General features: G+C 43.6%; 1 protein-coding gene across 4 annotated transcripts in view; it reads left to right on the top strand.

The window, feature by feature from the left end:
• The first annotated feature begins 1730 nt into the window (after positions 1-1730).
• The window catches only part of ITGB8 (integrin subunit beta 8), a 48102-nt gene continuing 33012 nt past the window's right edge, over positions 1731-16820 (top strand). The window contains exon 1 of one of the 4 annotated variants that reach the window (XM_071735743.1): positions 1731-2572. In XM_071735743.1, coding sequence (XP_071591844.1) covers positions 2443-2572 — 130 coding nt within the window. In that variant the 5' untranslated portion in view covers positions 1731-2442. The other 3 variants (XM_071735742.1, XM_071735746.1, XM_071735744.1) reach the window with 3 other exon arrangements.

The raw sequence follows: 16820 nt of genomic DNA, 5'->3' as shown, positions 1-16820 counted from the left end.
CAACATTTTCAAAACTGTTCCCTGAAAAGACAGGCTACTCGCCAGCACTGTGATAGACAATTATATTTTGTTTTCAATAAAGTAAATGGAAAGAAAGCACATTACAAGACTTCAAGAAATTGGGTATTCGTGTAATGGAAGAACATAGAATCACACACTTTCCATTATAAAACTCGGTAGAATAACAGAGTAATAGATAGAGATCTGAGTTTCAGTGACTTTTGCCTCTGCAGGCATTTTATTTAAAGATAATTCCTTATATTCCTGTCTCATCTTGGATTTGTTTTCCTCCAAATACATCTGAATCACTGTGACTCTGCAGCTAGGAGTTAGACATTCCGGTGTCAAACAGGAGCAAGCTGAGTTCAGTTCATCTGCCACGAGTGCATCCCATTTCAAAGAGTATCACCCAACAGAGCTCTCAAGGGACATACAGCTCACTACTTACATAGTTTGAAACTGCGACCTCTGAAATCATGGTGCTTTTAGGTCAACAACGCCACACTCTTTGAAGCCATGTAGATGCCACCCCTGTACGTCACCATCAGTGCATGTGGCTTTCTCGCATCCCGTTATCCCCATTTGAGCCATGGCTGATTTAGGAATGACACATCTGAAACAGGGCATTTTTCCAAGGTGAAACAGAAAGATGTCAGTGTTTAAAAACTCCCGAGAGTGGGAGTGTAGGACAGCTCCATTGCCTCTGTGACCTTGAAGAAACACAGTGTGCATTTGGTTTCTGACCTTTGACGTGTAGATGATAAAACCATGCTTATCTCAGCACCGCCAGGCTTAGTGCAGGGTCTGAAAAAGCTACAGCAGCCTTTCGTTCTTAAGGACTGTGAAACCGCACAGTATTTACACCGCTTGCATTCGCACAGTTTATTAATTGTGCAGGCACAGTTGGTTGTCTCCTCAAGATACTATTTTGGGACCGTGTGCTCACTGACACCGCCTCGGCAGTAACAGAAACGAAGCGATGACACAGAGATGGCTGTTGCCGCCTCTTTGCTTAGCAGAGGCCCAGTGGACCGAGCCCCCTCCTGCCTTCGCGGTGGGGCCCGCAGCCCGGTGTGACAGAACGAGGTGCCCAGGTGCATCTCACCTGTTGGGAAACCATCACCCGGGAGCAAAGCCCTCGGGGGGCGGGGGAGGAAACAAAATCAAGGAGCGGAGTGCCGGGAGGGCAGAGCGCACCTAGGCCCGGCGGGGCTTTCCTGGGCTGCGTTGCGAGGTACTTTCCACCCGGCCCAGGGCAGGGTTAACCTTTGCGTTCCTTCCACTTCGCCCCAAGAGGTGGAAACTCCGAGCAGAAATTACTCGGGGAGGGCGATAGGAGCGATAACAGGAGGAGAGGTATTTTGAGGTAACGTGAAGCAAATGGGAGGGGCGGGGGGGGAGGTGGGGGTGTGAGGGGCCCGCAACAAGGGCTGGGCGTGCTGCTGGCAGCAGGGCGGACGGACCGGGGGTCGGGGACAGCAACAACTCGGGAGTGAGGATGAGAAGGAGGCCTGGGTGACGGTTCTGGTTTCCCGCAGAGACAGAACCAGAACCGCCGGCCAGGCGAGGGGCGGGCGGGGCAACGCCGTGCCCGCGGCCTTCGCCCGCCTCCCCGCGGCGGTCGCTGGCGCAGCCGGCGGGGCAGCGGCGATGCGAACAATGGGTGCCGCGAGCCGCCGCCGAACAAAGAGGCGCGGGCGGGTGCAATGACTTCACCGCCGGGACCGGCCCCGCCTCCGCCCGCCCCCGGCCACGGAACCTGCCCCGCTGCCGTCTCCTAGCAACCGGGGGGACCCGCGGGCCCGGCGCGCCCCGACCGCCGCGGTGCCCGGCGGCTGTGCGGGAGGCCTGGGCGGCAGGGGCGGCGCAGCACCGCCGGCCGCGCTCCCGTGCTCACCGCTCCCCAAGCCCGGCCCCGCGGCGCGGAGAAACGGCTCCGGCGGCAGCTCGGGACGGCGGCGGCCAGCGCCCACCTGGCGGCGCGGCCCTCCGGCCGGGGACGACTGGAGAGGAGAGGGGGGCGGGGACAGCCGCCGGGCGGTTGTTTCCCTGAGGGAGGTGCGGGGCCGGGGCCACCGCCGCTCCCCGCGCGGTGTCAAGTGCCTCCCCGCGGCCGGGCGCCCCTTACGCGCCGGGCTGGAAGCGGATGGAGGGAGCCGCTCTCCGCGCTCGACCCGGGCACCGTCGCCGCCGCTGCCGCCGGGGGGCCGCCCCCGGCGGGGCGCGGGGGCGCGGCGGGTGCTGCCCCTAAGGTGCGGCGTCCCGCTCCCGCCCCGCCGCCGCCCTGCGCCCTACCTGTGCCGGGCCCGCCGCAGCCGCCGCCCCTCCCCCGGCCCCGCCGCCGCCCCCGCGGGGGCCGGGACTGAGCTCGCCGCTGCGCCGAGACGCGGCTCCGAGGAGAGGGCGAGGGAGCGGGAACGGGAACGGTGCCGGCCGCGGCGCATGATGTGGGTGCCGCTGCTGGCGTGCCTCACCGCGGGGATCGTCTCCGTGCCCAAGTGCCAGCGCGGCCCCGGAGCCCTCCTGGGGGCGGCCCGGCTGCTGGCGGCCGTGCCGGGACTCTGCCAGCGCCGTAAGTTTCCGAGCCCTTCGGGCTGCTCTCCGTGCCCTTGGCTGGTTGGGGTTGTGGCTGGGTTTGAGTTTCGCGCAGGGGCCGTGCTGGGGCAGAGGGTATGCCCAGCTTGGGTGGCTGTCCCCGGCCCACAGCCCTGACAGCTGCGGGTGCCCGGCGCCGCGGGCACACCCCGTCCCTGCCGGGCGGAGGGTACCTGCAGCGGGAGCCGGGCTGGAGCGATGGCCCCTGCCTAAATTTCCCACTGCCGCAGCACCGCTAGTGCGAACTCAACCCTGTGCTGTTGGCGTCCAGCATTGGCGGAGCCGTGGCAGCTCCCCGGCAGCGTGGGGAGCCCACGAGGAGTGTCACGCTTCAGGGTGCTGCAGGTCCCGAAGTGCCCGGTCACCCTCCGCAAGCCTCGGAGAAGCGGCATACAGAGCCCCCGGGGGGTCACAGGCTGCGGGGGTAAACACTTCCTGGGGAAGAAGGCACTCGGTTTTACATCGTTCATGTGGCATTTAGTAGCAGCGTTTAAAATTGGTAAGAGTTAGGGGACGATTGTCGTCTCTTTACCTTGGGATTACTTGCATGGTGACAGTCCCTGATACTGGTGGTGGCCAAGGCTCTGGTAAATGAGGGTCACCTCTCAAATTGTGGAAGGGCTTCCCAAATCCCCGGGCAGCAGTTTTGATGCTTGCAGGCTGAGAGCAGCCTGAGCAAATGCACCCTAGATCGTACAGCAGTTAAATGAGACAGAGCTATCAGGTTAGTGAAGTATTTCATAAAGGATCTTCAACAGTAGTGGTCAGAAAAGCAGACCGAGTTGTCAGTCACTTTTCCTTATTTTTTTCCCCTTTTGGTATAATTGCAAGTTTAAGCCTGTAGTTGGTTTTAAATGTTAACATGTAACCTCTAAAAATAAGATTTACAATGGGAACAATGTATTACTCTTAAGTTCTTTATTGCATGTGTGACAAATTCATGCCTAATTCAGTGGGATTTGCCCAATGCTATGAAAAACAATGGAATAATTTGTTAACTTTCATAGGATAATTTATTTTACTTTTTTGGCTTCATATTTTGGATTCAAAACCAAACTAAATGTCAATAGGAAAAATAAAATATAATATTCTTAAATCTCTTATGAAACATGACATCTTGTATTTAGTATCCCAGAATTTTTTTTTATGCAGTGTAATTGAGTTGAAAGGCTAATTGAAACTTCATGGAGAGAACAGTTCTGTGCCTGAGTGTGATGCTGTCCTTTCTCATGAGTGTAACTCCTGGGTACACACCAGTGCAAATAATTCATCAGGACAGAATGTCATAGAGGAGGACTGAGCATGGGGCTTTTGCACCAAAGAATGCTGACTCTCTGTTGTGCTTAGTAGTGAAAATATACGTGTGATGTGTCATGGGTTACATGTTTATTGTGACAGCAGCTCCCAGATTGGGCAGACTCTGACTCGGATAGACCATGTTTTTTCCTCTTCATTTGAAACCTCTGCTAATTCATGAAAGCTGAAAGTCACATTGAATTCTTTCCTTCATACATAATCACTTTACAGGCTAGAGCCACAGTTGAAGCAAGAAGAGTGTTTTGTTTTTCTGTGAATGACCACGTGAATTTTTTCATTATTATTGGTGGTGGTGTGTGGCAGCTCTGTCAACCAGTGCAGGACCACCTGGATTCTTTGAACTTCCAAAAACTGCTCTGAGAGACACTGGGCAGCAGCTCCCAGTACAGCTATTTGGCAGCCCAGCTTTGTTGAAGCAGCCACTCCTCTTTGCTTCTGCCCTGACAGTGCTGGGCATGGAAAAGAGTGTCATGCTGTCCCCATGCCATCAGCAAGATCAGTTTATTTATGTGCAGAGTTGGCAGAACCTTCCTATCTGTTGCATTCAATCTCCAGTTCTAAAAGAGACTGGAACGAATATGAAATGTACGTGGAACTCAACTGTATTCATTCTTGTTGGAGTATTTGTGGCTCTTCTAAATAAATAAAAATGGCCAACATGATGCTACCTGAGGTTTTTGTTCTGGGAATTGCAGTTTGAGATGTGAGTTGTTACTCCTTGGTAATAAGTAAAGGTAGAAGAATTTGGCCCTGTGTTTGGAGTTACAAGAGGCTCAAAAGGAAATCTCACAAAGCTGTTCGAGCTTACAGAACCAAATTAAAGGTTCTGTAAGCTCAGATAAAAAGGTTAGTGTAGCTGCCTTCTACAAAGGGTGCCTTGTTCAGTAAGTCTTGCCAAAGGAAATTTGCAGTTCACTAAGCCAACCAAAACAAATACCTGGCATAAGAATGAAGCTTGTTCCATAGTGGTTTCTACAGATCTCAGATTTATATTTGAACAATAAAACCTGACAGAATCCTAGAGATGTAAACCAGTGAACTGAATAAAAGATGGTTTCTTCGGCAAGAACATGTGTATGCATTGTGTGGACCAGCTGTGCAAGTGTTCTCTTCAGTGCAGACACTCAGTTCCCTTGCATGCTTCAGAAAGTAACCTGTTGAAACTCTAGGGTTTTTTTCTGCTGTATTAACACATGAAATGTGTAGGGGCTTAAATACTGAGAAATTACTGATTGATTGGTCCAGGTTAACTGAGGATATTGGTTCAAATTTCAGCAGGGTCTCAAAACAAAGGTTTTACATATATTAAAATTTAAAAAATAAAGTATTTGGTGCTTTCAGATATATCTAGGTAGTGATTCCTCTATGAAGGTCAAGTAAGCAGTTTACTTCTGATGTTCACACAGGGACTGGATGGTCCTAATTTAAGAGTTGGATAAGTCACACAAACTATTCTGTTATATAGTCGTGGTTGGCAGATATCTTGACCCTTTAAAAGATGGTATTTTCAGTCTTGTATAGTGCCATTTGGAAAAACCATTTAGGGATTAGGGGAAAGTAGGGGATGTGTGATCATGGCAGGAACAACTGTTAATTGATTTATCCCTATAGCATGACTTCTGCTGCCAAACAGATTCATTAATGTTCACTCACTGGGTCTTTGGTGTTTTGCCAGCCTTGTCACATCATCTTCTCATGCATGTTCCCTCTTGTTAGAAAATTTCATAAATAATTACTGTGTTACTTCTCAAGGGAATATGAAAAGTCATTCAAACCCCCCATGGAAGAGCTGATTTTGAGGAAAGGTTATCAGTAAATGTCCCTGCACAAAAAAGAAAAAAAAAAAAAAAAAGAAAAAGAAAAAAAAAAAAAGTCTGAAATAAATGATACATCATTAGAGCTTTAACCAGTGCTTGTTGATTTCCCTGCTGTGCTGGCCCATTTCCTTTTGGGTTTGAGTGGAAGAATCTGCGTTGTATAGGATACCCAGCACTGAGACAGTTCTGCTTTTCCTAAGGCTTAGAACAATCCAAGAAGAAGAGGAAACACATTTTTAATTTCCTGAGTCTGCGTGGGTGATCTGCTCCGTGGGGGTATTGGACCATCTTTGGGAAAGCCAACCTGGGTGTTTTTTAGGTTGCAGTTCTGAGGAACAGTGAGAGGGAGGTTTGCTAGTCTGCATATTGCCCAAGGAGCATATTATGCCAACAGTACAAACAGATTTGCCTTGCAAATTGTACAGTTCTCATAATCTGTTGCAATTTCATGTTTCTTCAGGGGTTTTATGTGGTAGGGCTTTTTATTTTATATTTTTTTGGAAGTTGAATGATACTGGTGGTTGCATGGATAGTATTTACAATGTTTTCTTGCTACAGATGTTTGAGATGGGATGAGAGTAGGAAAAGAGAGATGGGCAATTTACCAACTAGAAGCACAATACGCCTTGCTGTTCTGGGAAGGTTGGCTCTATGTCACTTAGGACATGCTTCTACTGGAAGAAGTTGTGAAGGCAGCCTGAAAGTTGCATGCAGTGGGAATACCCTGTAAAGCAGTTTGAAAAAAGCAGTAGCTTCTTTTCTGATCCTTAAGCTTTCAAGGGCTGGAGCTGCAACAAGTGACCAAGCAGGAATTATACCCTACTAGTCAAGAGGCCTGAATGAATACATTTGATTTTCCATGAAAGTATTATCTGTTAAATATACATCTCCACAGCATCAAAGAAGTCTGAATGTCAGCTTTAGAGAATCTTAAGAAAATCTTCATCTATTAAACCCTTATCTGGTTGTATATTCAACAAGAGGACAGATTATAATCTCCTTTATTCCTCAAGTTTATATTTTCAAGTGCCTAGAAAGAACGCATGATGGCATGTCCATGTTAATTGTGTTTTGAATTTGGGACAGTTTGTATTATTTATTACAGTAGGAGGTATGAGAAGAGAAGCAAATTGTGTAAGTTGGTATGGGCTGCTTAAATTTATCAAGACTTTTTCAGAAAGTCGTGTTCGTCATCATTACTTTTGGGGAGTAAGTCCTCAGAAGCCAAGGATCTCACTTCACTAGAATAAGCCTGGCATAAGAAACATTGGCCTTATTATACAACTGAAATCCACACCACATATATGAATTATTTTTTTTATCACCAATGTACATTTAAAAAGCTTCATATAATGAAGCCATACATTTTAAGTATCAAGATGTGCATCTTAGGCAGTGGTAGAGATTTAATGAGTTTGGTCAGGGCAAGAAGAACAAGTGGAATGGCTTCGTGTCTTGAGCTTTAAAGTTTGCTTAGTGTTTTAAAAATACATTAATGGCACTAAAATCATATGTTCAAGCATTGGAATAGGCTGCCCAGGGAGGTGGTGGATTTACTGTCCCTGGAGGTTAGGGAGATTTACTCTTCTTCCTGGAGGAAGAAGAGACTGGATGTGGCACTCAGTGCCATGGTCTGGTAACCACAGTGGTAGTGGATCAAGGGTTGGACTTGATGATCTCTGAGGTCCCTTCCAACCCAGCCAATTCTATGATTCTATGATTCTGTGTTATATTTCCAAGAATTTTAGAATCATAGACTGGTTGGGGTTGGAGGGGACTCTAAAGATCATCTAGTTTCAATCCGCCTGCCATGGGCAGGGACACCTCCCACTAGATCAGGTTGTTCAAAGCCCAATACAACCTGGCCTTGAACACTTCCAGGGAAGGCATCAACAACTTTTGCAGGCAACCTGTTTCACAGTCTTCCACCCTCACAGCAAAGAATTTCTTCCTAGTATCTAATCTAAATCAACCCTCTTTCTGTTTAAAACTGTCCTGTGACTACAGGCTCTTCCAAAAAGGGCCCTCTCCATGCCCTTTCCAGCTTCCCTGTAGGCCTCATTCAGGTACTGGAAGGCTTCTGTGAAGTCTCCTTGGGGACTTTCCAGGCTGACCAACCCTAGCTCTCAGCCTCTCTTCATAGGTGAAGTGCTCCAGCCCTGTGATCATCTTTGTAGGCCTCCTCTGGAGTTTGAACAGTTCCGTGTCCTCCTTATGCTGGGGTCCCCAGGTCTGGGTGCCCTCCAGGTAGGGTCTCGTGAGAGCAGAGTGGAGAGGGAGAATCACCTCCCTTGACTTGCTGGCCGTGCTTTTTTTTGATGCAGCCTGGGATACAGTTGGCTTTCTGGGCTGCACCTTACCAGCTCATGTTGAGCTGCTCATCAACCAACACTCCCAAGTTCTTTTACCTCAGGGCTGCTCTCAATCCATTCTTCACCACACCTGTATTTGTGCTTGGGTTTGCCCCGACCTATGAGCAGGACTTTGCATTTGGCCTTACTGAACTTAATGAGGTTAGCGTGGGCCCAACTCTCAGGTCTGTCAAGGTCCCTCTGGATGTCCTCCCTTTCCTTCCCAAAACTTCACAGTTTGGTGTCATCAGCAAACTTGCTGAGGGTGCACTTGATCCCACCATCCATGTCACCAACAAAGATATTCAACAGCTATCCTGTGCTTTTACTGTAGCTGCTGGTGCAGATATTTTGGCATAAATCTGGCTTCTCAAGTTGAATTTACTGGAAATAAAATTCTGGAGAAGAATATAAATTCCTTTGTGTTAATAAACTTTCATGGTTTGTCTTAATCAAATTCTTAAGACCTTGGTGTTTTTGTTTCTACTTATGTCCTCCTTTCCAAAAAAATCTGTCTTCAAAGCTCCTCTGTGAGTCTCTTACTAATTGCTGACTTTTATCTATCCTGTGGAAAGATATCATACTTCTTTCTGATCTGCTTAAATAGGCATAATTTATGACAGACAAAGTAGGATATGATCTGTTATTCTTCCCTAAGCACTTGAACTTTATTAAAAGATTTTTTTTTAATTTTTTTTCATTTTGGCAGTGTACATAAATGGACTTGGGCTATTTAGTTTAGCTATTGGGAAGGAAGTTGGGCTCTGATGAATTACTTCACTGTCCACTGTAATGGAACCTTTCTTCAAGAAGAAAAGTAAGCTTCTTGCCAACCATTCAGGATTCCCCCTTGTTCTGGTGGCAGAACAAGAATAACCCCTTGAGCAAAATGTGTTTCAGGATGATTGGAATTTACAGCATTATAAAGCTGCCAAAAAGGCAGCTTCTAGCTGAGTCTATATTTGCCTAAATTGAAAAGTTTGCAAAGCTCATAATTGGCTTTTTTTCTTCATATGTTTCTATGCTTCCCGTGACTTCACTGTCATATGCTTGCTATTACCCATAGTGACAGTCGTGAGTCTGAAATATTAATAAATGTCAGAAGATATTAAGACAGAGATTTAAACTGTAGTTACTGGAGGAGGAAAATAATTCAGCTTCAGGTGGAATGAATTTAGCAGGTGGAATGATGTTTTTATTTTTCCTCAGGCCCCTTCTCTGCCCCCTAATTTAGGATTTAAGTTGTTAGCAATACTATTTCATTGGGTTCAAATCTTGAAAACTTAAGTATTTTTGGTATTTTACTGTTGTTGTAGCTGTGTTATGAATGCAGCATGAGGTATGGTGGCATTGCAAAAGTAGTCCAAGTCTGATTGAACCAGTAACTGCCCTTTCCAAAATAAATTTCTTCTTGGTGTACAAGGGAATAAGGCTAAGTGAATTCCACTTGCTCTACTGCACTTAAGAGTACAATTTATTTCCATTTCATCTCTGTAGGGTGACAGGGGTTAGTACTGTTCTGAGGACAACTTGCTTCTTTCAGATGTGGGCTTTCTCTAGCTGAACCAAGATCCCACCTTGTACAAACAGGACTTCCAGGAAATAATAAAACTTGAGAAGGCTTACACTCTGGCACAAAGAATGCAAAATTACCTAAATAAAACTAATGACATCAGCAAGCATGCTCTTCCAATCTAAGCAAAACTGTTGGATTGCATTTTAGTGTCAGAAATGTTGCGGCAGTACTTCAGAACATTAAATAAACTACTACCTGTTTAAAATATTGAATTTATGTGTTTGAAGCTGTTCCTTACAGAGGTTTCAAACTGCACACCAGCAGACCATACATGTATGTGAATAATTATTGCAGAAGCACATGTAGAAGTTTGCATTAAAAGAATATATATGCACTAGTAGTTAAAGATAGTATGCAAGTCTGCATATTTTATAGCCTGTCATGATGTTTTGTGTAGTCTTCAGCCTAAGTTACAAAAACCTAACAGGCTTATGTACACCTAAAGTGGAGGGTGGCCAGTATCTGTTCCTAGACAGGTATGGTTGGTTTATGGGTTTTTTTGTTTGTGAAAAAAACCCACATGTATCCCCTACTTGAGAAATTAATTTCTCAGCATTCTCTTAAAATATCTTTGTGTTCATTCATTTCTGATCTGTATATTCATAAAAGAACTGTAGTTTCACTCACCTTTGAAGGACTTTTCATTCAGCTGTTAATCATCAAATGAGAGCATGAGTCTTTTGTGCTGTGCTATCACACAGTTCATTAAAATATGACATCTAACTGCTTCTACATTCAAGATCATAACAGTAACAAACATAATGTAGGAGAAAATCCCAGAGAGATTTTACCACGTTCCATTTGTCTCAAGGCCAATAACTATGTTTGAAGATTGAAAACTCCATTGAAAAGCAAATTACTGAAATACCAAATACCAAACACTTTGTATTCCAGAAGGCAATAACGTTTTTTAAATAGCCCTGGAAAATAAGTGCTCCTCCTAGACTTGTGCACTGCATACTACAAGTCCTTAAAAAGTGGTGGTTATCCTCTCTGGTACCAGTCTTAGTTTTTATTTAATATCCTTGGGGTTTTTTCATTGTGAGTGTAAACTCTGTATTACGTGTGCAGTGTTTTGTTTTAAGTGAGATATGTCTTCCTGCTGCACATGCACACACAGTTTTTCATTTGGGGCTTCTGTTTACTTTTAAGAATAGTTCCTGTAAAAGCACGTTTTGGTTATCATTCTGTGTTCAGAATTGAGGGATTGGTTACATTTGGTTTTCAGCTTTGACAATTATGGTCTGAAATGCAAAGTAGGTTTGTTCCAACTCACAGTGTATGCAGATAAACTGAAGTGAGCTGTTTGTAGCAATATGGACTAAGAACCTCTGGTGGTCTGTGGTGACCCTTTTAGGGAATAAATCTCTCTGAGCCATTTCCCATCCTCTGTGTTGCTTCTGGGCTTGTGAATGAGGGCATAGTGTGAGGAAGATGTAGTGCTCTTACGGGGCAGAAAATGGGAATTTGGAGGCAGAAAACTAAATACACAACAAAAAGGTAGACTATGAAAGTGACGAGGGCTTGAGGAGGTGGTACTGCAGAAGATGGTGGAAGATGAAGTTCAGACTTATCTCTTATTTAAGGCTGACCTGCGTAAGCAGGCGAAAAGTAGGCATTTGTGTCTGCCTTTATATTCAGCCTCATGTTTAGGTAAAGACTTTATAGTATACCCAGGAAAATACTGACTGTTCTAGGTTGCTGATGTGCTGCTTGGTAGCAGTGCTCACTAATAGGCAAGAAATTAAATTAGCAATGAAATCCAGCAGTAGCCTTTCAGGCTTCACTTGAGCAGCCTGACTGTGTCCGAGCTGGCTGACTCCAAGGGAGATTCTAGCAGCTGGAAACGACTAGAGTATAATGATTCCTCTGCCCATGTTCTGTCCTAGGAAACAAGAGAACTAACACAGCTCTGCACATCCTGGAGTTCCTTTTAAATCAAGGGGTTTAATAAAAAGAAAAAATTTAAGCTCTCTGGTTCCATGTGCTTTGCATTTTTACTGGTGCAAAGCTGTGCAAACAGGATCATCACACCTGTGCCATCAAAGTTAATGTCTGTGGGAAATGTACCTCTTCTAATGATACAATCTCAGTAAATTGTCCTGTATGTTTTTATTTGCAAGAGACAGAATAGGTTGGTTGCAGAAGCCTAATAGGCTTTGACTCATTGTTTGCAGACTTGGATTGCATCAACAAAATGTAACCATCTCTCGAGAAGCAGGAAGTTTCATAGAAAGGAGAGGCTACAAGTGAAGCTGGCCAAGACATAAAGATTGTGTTGTGAAAAATATCAAGGTTATTTTGCTTGTTTTCATTCTGTATTGCAGCTTGGGAACAAAGTCAGACTGGAGGAGTCAATAGCTCTGTCTCCCACAGTCAAGGTCATGTTTGAGGCTGTGGTTTAAGCATTGTTTGTGAGTCTTAACTGCTATACCAGTAGCTGTTTTGGGCAGTACTTTTCCCAAAATGCTACTATATGCATCTTTCTAACAAAATAAAATTAATCTGAATTGATAAATGTACATGACAAACTTGAGCTTATATGCATCTGCATGAGACTTTTGTTCCCCAAGGTTTCTTCTTGAATGGTGTACAACACTCATATAAGCGATGGAACTTTTCTGAGGGATGAGGCTAAGACACATGCAGGTTCAGAGAGGACTCAGGAGTACTTCCTTGAAGTGTAGTGCCTAAATAATTCCCTAACTAAAGAAGTGTCAGTAAACTGCTTGGGAACTCCCATCTCCACCTCTCATAGCTCAACAGGCTTCTGATGCATTTGCTGTGGTCCAGCATGAGCTATGACTGTCCCTGTCTGCTAGGGCTTTCCCAGTGTGTTGGCAGAGGTCTCCACTTTTGGTGTCCACTTTTTCCTCCTCCTCCTTTGCCTTGTTCAGCATTTTCTCTCGAGTGGATTCACTCAGAGCTTGCACATGGTGCAAAAAAGGAAGATCTTGGTTATTTTGTTGCAGTTTGCAGAGGTATGAACTCCTACAATGAGACTGCCTGCTGCATTACTTCACACTTTGATGGCTTTTTGTATCACTCTTGCCACCCTCTGTATTGTCTCTCATGTTCACAGGGAAGGATGTTCATATGGTAATGCAAATTAATTGGGGAGCCCCAAAAGTCTTGGAGATATTGACAGAGTCGGAATGGGAGCCACTGAGATTTGTTCATTAGGAATGCTTTTCACTGCATTTATTTAGATGTGGTGTATATCTCTTATTTATGATCCATTTATATTTCTTACCTTCCCACATTATTTTTTCTCTTCTCCAGTATAGTCCATTTAGTCCATTTTTCTTTTTAGGAACAGCGTAACACTGTATTTTTTATATTTTTTCTTTAAAGACTAGTAAAAAAAAAGAAATTAGGGGTTTGTTTATTTTGTTTGTTTTCAGGGGTGGGTTACTTGCTTGTTTGTTTTAATAGGTGTTTTTGCTCACTTTCCAAGCTTACAAATGTATTTTTCTATTTACCCATATGCCACATTTGCCGAATCATTTTTCCAGGGATCAGTATTTACCAGTGCCAGTCATATTTTGCATCTTTCTTTTACACATCTTTTTCATAGCAAATATCTGGGACTCTTAAATGCTGAATTTTATTTTACTGCTTTCTCTTGCTGGTAAAGGATATTTTCAAATCCATATGCAGATCATCTCCTTTGTGAATAGTGAAACTAAAGTGAACAACCTTTAATAGAGAAGTAAAACCAATTAACAAAGCCAGTATGTAACAGAAAAAAGGGAAAGGGAAGAAAGTTGCCTAGTGTTTTTGCTCAAGTAATCTTGGGAATTTATTATAATGTGTAATAGTTGGAATCTCCTTTTCTGGGCATGGTTGAGGACCTCTTAAAGCTGATTCTGAGTTATACCTTGTAACCCTCTTAGAAAAACTAGTGGTGACACAGTGTGCTTCTAAAGCATGGCATTGAAAAGGTTAGAGAGAATTATTGCTTGTTTGGAAGAGGGGGCAGGGAAACCCTAATTCTAGGATTTGGTTTTAGGATTGGCAGCTAAAACACAGGCACTCTATTTTTCTTTGTAATCTGAGCAAGTAAGTGTCGGACACAATAATAATGGAAAAAATTCCCCCTCTGTAACATTTTTATAATGCTTTTCATTGTATCTGCATGTTCAGCCAAAGTGAATTGAGAAGTTGTGTGTTAGCTGGGACAGTTACTGCCTGTCCACTCTGCAGTGGCTCTTGAAAACAAAAAAGGTAAAGATTACTGCAGTAGACTGCATAAAAGCTCCAGCTTTTTATAAGTGATGCTACATGTAGGTTATTGAAGGCCATGTTATCTGTGAGAGGGACAGCCTGGCTGCTTGCTGCCCTAGAGCAAGACTGAGTACAGAATTTAAGGCAAAAAGCTCTGTAAGGGTTAGATAGTTTCATATCTTCTTGCCTTAACTAGTGCTCAGCAGTCTGAGGACCATGATCAAGCTGCATAAGCTGCTAGTTATGTTTTGGCTTTCTCTTTTAAGAAAGCAAATGGTACACCCTCCAAAAACAGCACAAACGTGTACCAACAGTGAAGTTGATACAAATCCGAATTCTTGGCTCTGCATGAACAAAGTGCTGTCTGTTTGAAAACCTGTTTAACATCCCCTCTCCTGTGCCAGTTCGCGTTACTCTCATTCCACTTCTGAGATAAATACCTTGTTCATTATAAAGCTATTTTCATAACAGGGAGGTAGGATATGATTATAACATATATGATATTTGCCTTGTCTTGATCCCTCTTGTTGCTGAGAGGTTGGGCTTGCCACTCCTGTGATCCCTGTAAATAGCTGCAGTTCTTGGAGCACAGTTGTATTTTGTGGAGGAGGGTGGAAAAGTGCAGTTTAACCTGCTTTGCTCACTTTTTATTATATGCATATGCCTTTGCAGTTCCCAGCAGAAAAATTGGCCCTTGTTGAAAATACCTTTTGGCATACATCAGTTATAACTAAGCCAGCAGAAAATTGCCCTTAGCTTTGGCTGAACAGTAACTCAGTCTTGTCTGGACTGTTTTTGGTGAAGTGGCAGGAAAAATCTCAGCTTTTTTTCAGGCGACTCGTAAAAAAGGTTTCTTGCTTTAGCATGTGATATTTAGAAGAAACTGAGCATTTTATACTAAATCAGTTATGGTCTTAGGCTTATAACTAAATAATAAATACTTGGTGACTGAAAACATGTCCATAAATGTTGCTGCTGTAAGGGACTATGTACTTGGGAACTACAGAAGTGATGTAGCCAGAATGTGTCTCAGGCAGTAATAAAACTTTTTCAAGGTTCTCTTTAGTCCAAAAAAAATTAGCTTTTTGAGCCAATGGTACCAAGGTTATCAATTGCCAATCTGTGACTTCATGTTGTGAAAATGGGGCTCTTGAGATTGGAGAGCTACCAGCACAGAGTTATGCCTCCAGCAACACAGTATATCTCATTTGTTAAAGCATTTTATCTGCCATGATCACATTAAAAACCCAAACTGGATTTTAAGATGTTTTCTTCTGCTGTAACAACTTAGAAAGACATACTCCTCCTCCTGCTCCATATTTTACCACATAGGTTGTATTAATAAACTAAATCAAGCTTCAATAGATTCCATACGTAAACTATCCATAGTAAAAAAAAATTGGGACAGTTACTTTCCAGTCAGTTTTCCAGTGCCTCTGGAAATATGATGGAGTTGTTCCAGTCATAGTCACATGATTTTTTATTTTGTAGCAAGTACATAATGCAACGAGGCATGGATGTTTTATTACATGGTCAATGGAATTTATTTTGGGGAAATATGCGTTATGCAGATAGGATTATATATTTCAAAAAAGGAGTCTCAGAAATTACTACAGGATGAATTAGGCCAAGCTGATTATTTCGTTTACTTTGTTTTACTGATTACAATGTCTGGGAATTAATTTGGCTTATTCCTTATCTATTTAGATAGATACACAGGTCTCATTTTTCCCTGAAAACTATTTATTCTTATCAGAACACCTCTGTGTCTTGTGGTGGATGTTTCTTGATCAGTAATTTCAAAGTTCATATCATGTCCTCCCTGTTTAGTCCCATGGTGGTCTTAACCCACTGTTACACTGCACATAAGCAGTGCTTATCTTTCCTTGTCCTTTGACACTTCTACTGAATCCATCACTTCACTTTAGGCTCTTGTGATGTCTTTCATCTCTGTTGTCTTTGGTATCCACTTGAAGATGGGAGTGATGTTTCTGTGCCAAGAACAATTGCATTCCTTTTATTTTCACTCCTTCAACAACTTTTTATCCTGTGTCTTTGCACTTTACCAGTACTGTCTAGAAAGGGATCTGTGGCAAGCTCTACAACCCTGTGCATGTCAGTACCTACCTGGAATCCTCGCCTTCGTCTCCTTTCCTGCAATTTGTGGTAACTTTTCCTATGACTTCCACGTCTGCTCTTTCAGACTGCAGAACATAAAGTGTTGTTGCCACCTTCTTAAAAATGCGAAGAGATTTTATTGTATCAGTGCTCAATGAGCTTGCTCTCATTTCACATCCAAGTCAAACTTGCTGTATTTGTTTTTATAAAAAACAAAAACCTCTTAGATTTTGTCTTGTTCTTTCCTCTCTCCTTTATTTATCCCTGCCTACCTATCCCACCCTTTAATCAGTCTCCCCTCTGTCCCAGCTCCTTCCTGGGCTGCTTTTCAGCATATTGTTTCTATCATATCTGTAAGAGTTTCTCTTCTCTGCATCTTTTCCCTCATATTTCCTACATGGCAAAAATTGTTCAACAGAAGTTTGTAGGAAGTACAAATATAGGTCTGACCTTTGAAATGAATGAAATTGCCATTAACCTATATGTTATCAATATAATGCTGCAACTGTAACTAGGCTTTCCTATATTGATAGTTGTATGTGAGCTGTTAATACTAATAACTTGGGAGCTGTGATTCATTCCTTGGATCATTAGTTATTCAGTGTCTTATTGAGGTCTAGCTGTTCAGGTGATATGGGATTTCATCTTTGAATCCACAGCTGAAATCAGTCAAGACAAAAAAGGGTATTTAAGTATGTGTTTTCCAAATATAGCTTTTCACTGTGAGAAGTTGCTCCCATCACTCTGAGAGATGATTTGTGTTATTGCAGGTTGGAAAGTAATAGTCTGAGACAGTTAGATGTAGCCAAAACTTTGAAT

This window comes from Heliangelus exortis, chromosome 2 (genome assembly GCF_036169615.1).
Source record: "Heliangelus exortis chromosome 2, bHelExo1.hap1, whole genome shotgun sequence".
Classification (NCBI taxonomy): Eukaryota; Metazoa; Chordata; class Aves; order Apodiformes; family Trochilidae; genus Heliangelus; species Heliangelus exortis.
This window is presented reverse-complemented; position numbering and strand designations above follow the sequence as displayed.